The 12309-nt window shown below is 31.5% G+C and overlaps 1 protein-coding gene across 2 annotated transcripts; it reads right to left on the reverse strand.

Annotated features, from left to right (window-relative positions):
- Nucleotides 1-297: 297 nt before the first annotated feature.
- On the reverse strand, nt 298-11443 carry LOC109793085 (uncharacterized). 2 transcript variants are annotated; one of them, XM_083061813.1, is made up of 10 exons: nt 10967-11443; nt 7999-8161; nt 6541-6741; nt 6217-6462; nt 5774-5855; nt 5173-5395; nt 1719-4634; nt 1422-1475; nt 748-839; nt 298-597 (listed from the first exon to the last, which is right to left on the reverse strand). In XM_083061813.1, the coding sequence occupies exons 1-7, from the start codon at nt 11286-11288 to the stop codon at nt 4300-4302; spliced, it is 1572 nt and encodes a 523-aa protein (XP_082917939.1). In that variant the 5' UTR covers nt 11289-11443; the 3' UTR covers nt 298-597; nt 748-839; nt 1422-1475; nt 1719-4299. The 2 variants fall into 2 exon arrangements, with proteins under 2 accessions (XP_082917939.1, XP_082917933.1); XM_083061807.1 differs by having other exon boundaries at nt 5705-5855; nt 10967-11438.
- Between the last annotated feature and the right edge of the window lie 866 nt (nt 11444-12309).

A 12309-nucleotide genomic window follows, 5' to 3' on the forward strand; every position in this document is an offset into this window, starting at 1 on the left:
TTAGCATACTTCGCCAACATTTCTTTTTTATATTATAAGAGAATTTATTTCAATCAAATAAAGTTTGTTTTTGAGTCCAAGGCTCCATTACACTATAGCACACTATTGATAACCTTGTGTCACAATGTGCCTATGCAACTAAGGGTTATCTAACAAGAAGTCAAACTCCAACAAGTCAAAGTTAAAATGCACAAAAGTTCAAAATATCGGGTATTCAATATTTTTCCATGTTCAGAAGTTTGGAATAAAAGGGGAACAGGCACAACAAAGGAGAGATAAATAAGGAGAAACAACAGATTACACAAGCAAAAAATAGACAAAAGGATTCATTCGCCGTTGTATATCCAAAATTAGCTAAATGCATCAAAACATCCATAAAAATCCAAACAATGGGAAGCATCAAAAATGATTCAAAACATTCTTGGAAAAGTAAATAAATACCATAAATTGGTTCAAGTTACAAACCATACATGGTGATATATATAACAAAGGCATTATGGCATGAATCTTAGGTTGGCAGCTTCACCCCATATTAAAAGATACAGACCCATATATAGTAGTTTCCGCTGCTGTACTTCTTGTTGTATGGTAGGTAACCTGCAATATGCATCCACAAGGCATGTTACAAGGAGAACTAAAAAATACATATCTTCTTATTGTAGATGAGTAGATAAAAGCCAGGAGCTGTTAGTAAGCAATACAGTAAAAACAGCTTCTATCTTTCAACATTAGAACAGAAACACTTACCAAAGGCTACTTTTCCAACCCAAATACTTGCACCACTTTTTGTAATTCTTTAACAGTTTCTTCATCACTTCTGTCAGAGCACGCTCATCCAACTATGCAAACAAAACATACTCGTCACAAGCAGATATAATACAAATTACTGTATTATATTTGCACTGATGAAAAGTAGGGGAGAAAACAGTACCCAAAAACAAAATACATTTTCTCAAACTAAACAGCCCCCTAGTTTCACAATTTCATTCACTATATAATGGAAACAGGGAACAATGTGAAAATAAAGATGAGTTTTTTTTTTTAATTCTAATCAAAATTTTATCAACTGAAAATGAAAACCAAAAAAAAAATCCCACCTTAGTTTTTAAGTTCATGATTCACAAAAAAAAAGATAGATAGATAGCCATAAAAAATTCAAAACAGAATGTTTATCAATGTAAGGTTCAGGACCTTTCAAATCCTTAAGAGACACAACAGGAAGGTAGAGGATTTGCAACATGAAGAAAGAAACAATTAACAACAAAAGACTTTTCTGTTCAACACAACTCAATGATAAAACAAATAGCCTTTTAGTTATTTCCAACAAATTTCAGCTAATAATAATGAGTGTCTTAGAAAAGTGTGATAGAAAGAATGTTTTGCTTGCATTTCTCCTCACAGTAAATTTAACAAACACTTACGGCACAATATAGCACTAAGCTGACTAGTATCCACATCTTCATCAGTCGAATTCCCTGCACCAAAATGTTGAGAAAATGACATCACTGCACACCCGAATACCCAACAAAACACCATAGCAACCACCAAGGAAACAAAACAACCGAAACCAACGCATTTGGCAGCATAAAGCCCAATATTTTTCTAACTCATTTAGCTCCAAAAAACCAAAAACCCATTATCACAACAAGGCTCCTCTGTGAAGTTAGACGTAAACGAAAACACGGGTAGGCGTAAAAATTGAAACTTGGCAAAGTTACCTTGGAAAGAGTCACCGATGCCAATTTCTGAGAGATGCAGTTCGGACTCCGGAGAAGGTTCCGTGAAGGGTACAACGTTGGCGCGGGGTTTGCGGGTTTTCAAGCGGAAAAGGGTGCTAAGGGTGCACAGGTTTCTTACGGTGTGGGCGCGCATCTAAGATCCGCAATGAGGTTGAAAAAGAGTTTGTTTGTTTGGTACTTATTCGAATGAATACGTTTTGTGTTAAATGGAAGAGGGTGTAACGGAAGATGAAGTGAAGATGCAGCAGCAATGGCGCAGCGGAAGGGATGGAATTTGAAGGATGGACGAAACCCTAGCACAGAGACAGAGAATGTGTGAAGAAGCTAAAGGGATTCCACGCGGGGTAGGATATTTGGGTCTATACTACATCGGTTATTTTGAAAATCGATGTAGATTTACTTATAAATATTTACAAAATTATCACCGCGCATTTAAATCAACATCCAATTAAAAATGATGTAAAATGCTCAATAATTACATCGGTTTTGTACATAACCGATGTAAATCTGCTTTTCATTCAACTCATATTTACGAATATGTCACCGCATCCAATTTTTACATTGGTTCTACCTAAACCGATGTAAAATTGGCGATGTTAAATAATAATTTTCTAGTAATGTCATAAATTGTAATTTTCAATAAATTTCAGTTAATAATAAAGAAAGTTCTAGAAAAAGTGTTAAGAGAGAAATGTTATGCTGTTTCCTCCTGTGATCAACTAGTTAGGCAGTTAGAAGATGACTCAACAATCTGTTAGTTAGTCGAATGCCTATCTGTAATGTAACTGCATCATCTTATATCTTCTCCCTGTATCATTTCATTTCCCATTAATAGATAAATGATTGTACCACCTCTTGTATCATAAATTCATAATATTCCCTTTTGACACAAAGTTGTGAAAATTACAGTAAACTTGTTTAAAGTAATTATATAATTGCCTACATTGCTATTTTGAGATAACTGATTAATGATTTTCATTTAGTTGCTGTCAGCTTTCAACTGATATGATGCCTTGAAATAGATACACTTCATAACTACGTAAACAAATGATTTTACTTGCTAAAATGTCGGTTTTTTTCTTCTTCTTGAATTGTGTACTTGTTCAATCATGTCTATATGACTATTGCAGGTGAATTTGCATGTTAGGCACATGTTTTAAGATGACTGATCTTATTAATTGTACGAACAAATGATTCTACTTTATAGTGCAGGTTTCTTTGTTTTATTTTCAATTAGATTCATACTCATGCATGTCTGTATGATTATTGTATGTCAAATGGTGAGAAGTGAGAACTTAGAACAAGGATACTTTGGGAAGCATATCTGCTGTAATGTAACAGCAGATTGTAGAGAGCAGCTACTATTTCCACCTTTAAGCACAAACAACTAGGCTGCTTTTAATTTAGGATTATTGCACAAACTCAGTTCTGCATTTTCACTCATCCCAATAAGCGAAGAGATTTCTCCACTTCTTTTTTTATTAGTTATACTCATCTAAACAACCTATCTATTTTCACATTGTTTCCCTTTTATTTCTGTAATTCCTATTTTTCTTCCCTCTTTGTTTTACTTCTAATTAAACAACACATGAATGAATTTTCATCTCCTTTCTAGCCGAAGGTAGTTCTAAAAAGTTATTTATTCGGCTTCATGATAGGTCACGATCATGTGTATATCTAAATTACTTTCCATTTTATTTGCATATCCAAGAGGGAAATATCATAGTAGGAATGGAGATTCTTAGTAATCATGGTATAGATCATTGTTATAAAACCTGAATCAGTATATATGTTTGACTCATGTATTAAGTATGTCTGGTATAGTGGCAGAACTTGTTGCAAGTCTTATATTTTATAATTGATGGTTGATGCTCATGGTGTGAATGCGGTTGACGGAGAAAAGTAGCCCTGTGCTAAGAGACAGAAATCTCAAAGAATCCAGACGGAGGAGTTGCCCTAAGAAATAAGAATCCAAACCTTACGATGATTTTCTTCCGTGAAAATAAACTTTTTAAAAAATATTATTATTGCTGTTAAAAAAAATATTATTTTAAGCACAATCAAACGAGTCATATATTAAAAAATGGAGACTATAATGATAAATTTCATTATTAAATGTTGTTTTTAATAAAAAAAATATAAATTATACAAATTTATTTAACTTTTAAATCATATAAGTTTTATAATTATATAACCAAATTGTATAATTTGAATTACAACAGTCGATACTAACATAACTTAAGGGACCATTGTAGCAACCATTTTAAAATGGAGACTATCAATGAATTCTCCTATTATTTTTAGTTGTCTATCCCATCCTGACGAGATCATGACTATGGAGTGAACTACAACAACAGTGACATGATTTAAAATTAAGCATATCCCTCTGCAGTGAAAAACTTGCTTTTAACAATTGAAATGTGACGAGAGCTAAATGCAGACGATTAGAACAAGGGAACACAAAAGTGGCACATAAGTTAAATATTTTAACTAAAATATAATTAACCCTACTTATGATTATGGTTATATAACTAAGAATAAGAAATGTGATTTCCAAACACTACAATTTGAATGTAATTGTTCGAACAACATTTTTCCTTTTCTTACAGTGGCTTTTAAGGGAATCGTTATCAACAGTGCCAAGACCAGATAGCCGGATGCCATAGGAAGCAAGACGGTTAATATCCCTTGGAATTGGAGACTGCCAAAGACCATCCCACCATGCAGAAGGAAGAAGTGGTGTGAAGGCACATTGGTTGGCCTGGTTGTGACAACTCAATGGACCAGCATATCTGTTCCACACATGGCCCCAACCAATCTGATTCTTTAAGCCATCACTCAACAAATTGCTCTGGAAACTGCTAAGGAACATAAACCTTGAACCAGACTTGTCCCCTGAAGTAAATAGTTTTCATATGTTTCAAGAATACAGTAAGCAGAGGAATGCAATCCGATAAGGTGAAAAAGAATGCTAGCAACACTCTTTTTAACACTTTAATATTGGGTGAAATTAATTGAAAATCACAATTTTTTAGGTTCATATCTCATTTAATGAATTTGTTTGGATAAATTTTTTCTACAACTGTTGGAGGAAAAATAAAAAAAAATGAAATAAGTTTCTCCATAAACTAAAATTAGTTTATATATAAGCTAATTTGGAAAAGTTCTCACATATAACTTCTCCAAAAAAAAATTACAAATTACCTTATAAATAAACTAATTTATGAAAAAAAAATATTTTATTTTTCTTTTATATGTTTTTTCTTTTAGAAGTGTTTTACGAGAAATTTATTCAAACAAATCATATCTTCTGATTTAGTAGTAGAACTCACAAGATTTTTATAATTTTTAAACCAATATAAAAGAAAAGTATTAATAAGATAGTGTTAATGTTAGAGAGAATGTGGATAACATTTCTAATTAGTAAATATACCCAGATTATAGGCTGCTGCCAGTGCAGCAATTAATTGAGCATATGTAGTCCCGACACGACGGTGAGCTCCAGAAACTGCGGCATGTTTTGCACGAGAAGCGAGAAAAAAATCTACAAAAGCAACCCATCTAGGCGCGGTACCCCAATCCTTCCTTCTAAAATCTGAACTGCGAAATCCTTTAAACATACTTCCTTTGAATTTTTCATAATCAAAATGAAGAACCTGGGGGGAAGTAGATATGGATAAGATTCAAAGGCCCACAAATTTTGCAGCATTTATAGGTTAGTTGCATCATACTTCACGTAAACAACAGATTAAAATCATTAGATAATGAGGAAATCAAGCATTTAACACAGAAGAATGGCAATATTGAAAATAGCATGTTATTAATTCTTAATATCAGATAACAATTTCATTGTTAACAACTAATAAGTGATAAGAAATTTTCGGCATTAACATGGTATATGTTTTCATCTAGACATTAATACGTGCATTTGCATGCAGTTTAGCTACCAAAATCTGAAAAACTACCTCTGCAAATTCACTTATGTTAGATTTGATACTTTTAACAACAGCAGGTGTATCTGACACCAGAACCACCTTTGGTCTCGATGACAGTAGGTGTTGACTCTGCATGGCTTTTCTCAGGCAACGCAACACTGCTTGCACAGCTCTTGCAGACCTGAAAAATGAAATGCCAAAAATAGAATTATTCAATAAAACCATATGTTATAAGAATGATGAATTAATATATTCAGACAGAACTCTCTGAGGCAAAGAATGTTATACCTCTGAGTGTTATACTTACTTCTTTCGTAAGAAGTTAAACTATTTTAAGATTTTAAGATCAGAATTCTCTTCAACTAATTCATCAATCAAGCTTGATGGTTTCCACTCAATAAAAGTAAGAGTCTCTTTAGATACAAACTTAGAAGTGTTTTTGAGAGCTTTTCTGCTAAAAATAAAGTGTGTTTTTTTTAATAGAAAAACTTTTAGAAGTAATTATAACTTGTATCCGCCTAAGTAACACATACAGGCATTACCTATTCATAAGCATCCGCATATGCAATGAGATGTCAGGATTCTCCCCAGCACCAATAACCCAATTGACAGCTGCCTTAACATCTTCTGAAGGGGATATGAGGACCCTCATGAGCTCCCCAAAAACATTGGGTCGTAAACCTAGAACTTGCGGGTCACCAAATAAAGCAAGAGCAGCAATCCTCATCTGGGAGTGTATATTCTTTAAGAAAAATTGTGCTGCCACAGAATCAGTAGTTCCTTGAAACCTAAAACATAAAGTTTATGCTCATTTTATGATGCTTGTGATGTGAGACTAATAATAAACAAAACTATTCTCATCTTACCATATGATAGGTTGCTTCCATTTCTTCCAATTGCTACAAAGAACATTTGTTTCTGTTGGTTTCTCAAAATCATCAATTCTCATAACCAGTTTCCTCCCATATTTGCTTTCACAACCTTTGTTTCTCCACAAATGCTTGATTTCTTTCATCGTAAAAGTAAAGTTGGAGTAAGAAATGTAGTCTCCAAAAGGATATTTTCCTCTGAAATGTAGCAACAAGGTATTAATCAGATAATGAAAGACAGGACCATGTTTTATTACAATACTGCGGTCTAGTCAGTTGTGATTCTGTCTGATAATCAAATTTATATTCAGACCACTTTTAAATACCACTTAACGTGACCCGAAATTTTTTTTCATAGATAAAGCTCATTATATTTTCTCATTTAAAAAAGTCTTCACATCTTTCATGTTGTTGCGTGTGGAATACTTCTATAGATGATTTTCATGTTATCTTGTTCAGCCAACCAACACACCAGTTACTGGTTCACTGTTCAGTCCAATGATCTGTAGTTGGTTCAAATATGCTATCTTTTGCAAGAGCAGGGCAGTTTCACAAATACATAAATGGCATAACAACATTAGTTTTCATATATCAGAGGCCTTAAACAATCAAGTTACCTCCAAAAGTGCTTGAAAATAGGTTGTAACGGGGTTATGTTATGGTATTTGTCAGAGGGGTTATTTTTATGAGGATGATTATTTTTATAAGGTTATTACACAAACATATTCCACAATGATGAGATATTGTTCGCTTTAAGCCTAAGCCCTCACGGTTTTGCTTTTGGTCATTACCCAAAAAGCTTATCGATGTGAGACTTGTTTGTATCCCAAATGTTATGAGTAATATCCGCTTCCACTTGTTTGTATCCCAAATGTTATGAGTTATGAGAGGTTATTGGTTGTCACCAAATCCAACCTGTGGCTCTGATACCACTGTTGGGGTTATTTTAATGGTGTTTGTCTGAGGGAGATATTTTATGAATATTATTTTTATAAGATTATTACACAAACATACTCCACAATGATGAGATATTGTCCGCTTTAAGCCTAAGCCCTCACGGTTTTGCTTTTGGTCATTATCTAAAAGGCCTCTCAATCATTGAAATATGTTTGTATTATATAAGTTGTTATTTTTTGTCTTATTTTATCGATGTGGGACTTGTTTGTATCCCAACAGGTTGGTATATTGAATATGCTATGATGTAAGTACACGAAAACAATCTAACCAAAAAAAAACTAGTCTATGAAATGAGAATCTCGTGACTTAAGTACCATATTAGGTTTTCTATTCTACCCAATGGAAGACTCACAACAGCATAGTGCAAAAAAGATATGGCATAGGTTATGCTTTAAAGCTACCACAGACATTCATATGAGCATTTCAGCTGACAGAAAGAATGTACAAGTTCTTAAAATTGAAAAGATGTAAGAAAGGCTTGCGAAAGAACCAATGTGCCTGGTTTGACCAATGATCAAGGACCGGTTTAGCATCACACTAAGTGCTGCGGCAGTTAAGACCTTGTACATTTCGTTACCAAAACCTGCCTCGGCTGTCTTCCCGAGAACAAAGCCATGTCTACAGAACTGATCTGGGGGCAAATCCCTGACTCTTGAAGCACCTGAAACAAATCAAAGTCATGTTCTAATCTAACACCATTCTCCACAGAAGCATAGGGAGTGCATTTATATTATAGAGTTTCATCTAACTAATTACACTCAGAGGAGCATAGCTACGACTTTAGATATTTACTACATGTTTTCAGAAGATTAAAACTTGCTGTCAGAATACAGAAATAATCTTGAGTGTAAAATAAACGTATATAAGTAAAAATAGCATACTAAAAAGTACAAACATGCACAGAACTTAAGACTATTAACCGACGAAAAATTGTCTCCAAATAGTATTGTTGCTCGATCTCCATTTGTCAATGCTCCGAACAAAATAACATCTCTTAAAATAACTTCCTATATTTATATGGAAGTAGCACATAACAAAATTCATGAAAAAAAAAAAAAAAAAAAAAACTAGTTGCATTGCATTGCAAGCATTCTCATACACCATTTTTTTTTAGATCACAGGTATTTATACTGAAAAAAAAATAGCATAGGGGCGGAATATCTGTCAGAGACCAAAGGCTCGCGTGAGGCTTTAGTTAAAGAGAATCAAGCATACCCTTGCATAAATTTGACACCTAATATCAAAACCAAATAAATGTAACAACTCTTTAATCCTATGCACCAGTTACATTACATATATCGGGGGCTAAAATATTTTTTTGGTATATTAACGGTATATTTTTTTTGGTATATTGTCGGGGGCTAAAATATACTAGAAAGATTTTAAAGTAAGAGGAAAAAACAGTATTTTATACCCTCAATGACAAACCACTGTATATAATAACTATGTTAACTCTAATAATAACCACTCTAAAAGTTACCTCAAAACTGATTTCTAACTAGTTTTTGTTTTGGGTGAATTTTCTAACTAGTTAATGATGTAAAAAAATTACACCATGCACATCTATTAAACTCTTAAAGCAAAAAATATCTTTTGTAATTATAATGTAATAATTTCTTTTTCAAAACCCACCGGAGTGAGCCTACTCCAAGCGGGTAGTTTGCATGAAATCTTAGTATTATACCTGACTGTGCGGCTAGTATGCCCAAAAAAAAACATTTTTTTTTAATTTTTACACCACCTGTACATAGAATAGAAAATTAAGTAGAATAATATATCTTTTAGATTCTTATATTTTTATCAAAATTAACTTTAAAAACTTAGTTTTTTTCCTTAAAAGACCACAATCCTGTTCTTACAACAAATATCATTGTTGGCAGCACAATTCTCCCGTATTTACATAATGTTTGTGTTTGATTGAAAGGAAATGGAAGAGAGGGAAAAGATTTTTATAAACTTTTTTGTTTGGTTCAATTTTTAGAAAGAGAATAGAGAGGAACAAAATCTCTATCTAATTTTAGTCCCACTTAATATTAGGAGATTTGAAGGAAGAGATATTAAATCCTTTTCAATAAAATGTCCAGAAATATTTTTATTTATATTTTTAAATTTAAAATTATTAAGGTAAAACATATAAATTGATGTTTAAAATCTTTCTTCCTCTTTCCACCATTAAAATCTTTTATCTCCCCTCTCCCCCTCCTCGTCTAATCAAGATTTTTAATACTTTGTCCCTACTCCCCTCTTTGAAACAAACATAATCTGTTGATTATGGACTTCATAGTAAGTGTTGGAAATAGCACATCCACTAATATTGATGATATAGTTAAGACAAATATATTCTTATTTTCTTAAATTTAAAATTGCTCTTTCAGTTTTGTAATTTTTAAAAATAATATTTTAGTCTCTTTAATCACTAATAACACATCTAAAAGTGACAAATTGAGACAATTATGTAATGTTAATTTGGTTTAATGTTATGTTTTTACTATCAAAGAAACTAGTAGGTAAATTTTGTTTGACAATAGTTGACAGATTCCCTAAAAAAAGTTAAATATGAAAATTAAAACAAAACTTTTTGAAATTACAGAATAAAAAAATTGATTTTAAATTTGAGAAACTAAAAATAAATTTACTTTAAATTTAAAATACTAAAAATATATTTAAGTCTATAATTAAAATACTGAATATGACTGTTAGTCCTCCTTCTTTTATAATTAGTGACTCTCGTACCTCCAAATGAAACTTAAAATACATGGAGGGATAAAATTATAAAATATAAATAAATAAATAAATATAAAGATACAAAGACCAATTTTATCATTTTAAATTTTGAAGAAAAAAAATTAAATATCTTTCTAACCTCTATAATTTTATTTACTTTATCTTTTAGTTCTTGTAATTTAAAATAAACATTTTGGGTTCCCTACAGTTTAAGATATATCTTTTTAGTTTATATACTTACCTCTTTTTTTTTAATCTTTTTTAGTCTCAATCTTTAATTTTTTTTTTTATAACATCTCTTGTTTTTAATTTTGTAATAATAAAAATAAATGTATCCATAAATGAGAGTAAAAAAAACATGAAACATTAAAGGAATTAATTTAATGCAAGTCTAACAAAATAAATTTCATACAATAAACACAATGTTGAACTATGACACATCAACACAAAAGTGGCAAATTAATTAACCACAGAGACTAAAATAATTAAGAAAAACTACTGTTATAAAAACTAAAAACTCTATTAGAAACTATAGAAACTAAAATCATGAGTATCTGTACCAAAAAAACATGAGAGCAGACTAAAATAAATCTATTTTATTCTATAAAAACTAATAGTGAAATAATATTACCAAGACAAAAATAGTATTTTAATAAATAAATAAAAATAAGAATAAAAAAATTAAAAAAACTCATTATTGTTAGCAGAAGGCAAAGGTAGGAAGAGAGCAAAGGAAACGTACCATTGTTAAGAAAATGGTTATGGATAACGGTTCTGACTCTGAGGGACTCCTTGGCAACACCTCTTCTGAAATCCTTCCCCATTTCTTCCACAGTGGCGCAGGCCTTCAGTTTGACGCGCCGAGAGGCCACGGCTTCCGCACTGGAGCCATTGATGATGGAAGTGTTAAAGTCCTGGGAAGCTCTCTCGAGAGGGCCAGGAGTGGTTGCATCCAAGGGCCTGAGCGCGAGCATCAAGAGCCCCAAACCAGTCACCAATGCACACAAAACGAGAAATGGTTGCACTGCCACTCGCCTCCTCTTTCCTCCACCGTATGCTCTCATCTTCCCTCCCTCCCTCTCTCTCTAGCTTCGCTTCTTCTCTTTTCAGCTGGATCCCGAGTTCCCAATTAAGCAAGAAAGAGCAAAAGCAACCTCTCATTTGGTGATTATATTCTCATTATTTTCGGGTGTGGGTTGGAACAACCCGACCCATTTCGTCCTTTCCATTGGACATAATACAAGGCTTGATTACTTTTTTTTTTTAATTAACTTTGTTTGTTTAAATAGAAGTGAAGAAGAGAAAGAAAAAATTGAGAAGAGTGAAGGGATGAGTAAAAGGAATTTTATATTATTTGTTTGGAGACAAAAGAAGACGAGAAAAAAAAAAAAGGTTGAATCTCACATCAAAATAAAATCCCTTTAATTATAAAAATTTAGAACCCACTAATTACAAATTTAACTTCTTTATTTATTTATATATATATTATGGATAAAAATTATAATGTTACAAAAAAATAGTAATTCTACTTATCGTCAAAATATTTAATTAAAGAATACATAATATTATACAATATGAAAACATCATATTTTATGTAATTAAGTAAATGAGTTGTAAAAATTTGTCTATAAAATAATTAAAATCATGTTAACATTTATAATATTGTATTCTTGAATTAAATATTTTGAAGACTAAACTCTCTCTCTCTTTATTTATTTATTTATATATATATATATAACAATAAGAAAAATAAAATAATTATACATAATAATTGTACTTCCAATCAAATACTTATTTTTTTAAAAAAAAAAACATGCACATTTTAGCAACAAATTCATAATATAGATAAGATAAATCATTTATGTAAAATTATATCACAAATAAGTAGTATATTTAAGTTTATTAAATTGTGATTATACACGTAATAAATAATACACAACTAAAGATAACAACAAACAATTTAAAAGCTTAGGAGTCATACTATACAACCAAATTTTCAATGACTTACAATAAATATATTGAAATTTGAGATATGAAGTGCAATGAAAGTCAAATATGAAAATTGAAATGCTAGTTTATAAGAAA

The sequence above is a fragment of the Cajanus cajan genome, chromosome 1 (genome assembly GCF_000230855.2).
Source record: "Cajanus cajan strain Asha chromosome 1, NIPB_CcT2T_4, whole genome shotgun sequence".
NCBI lineage: Eukaryota > Viridiplantae > Streptophyta > Magnoliopsida > Fabales > Fabaceae > Cajanus > Cajanus cajan.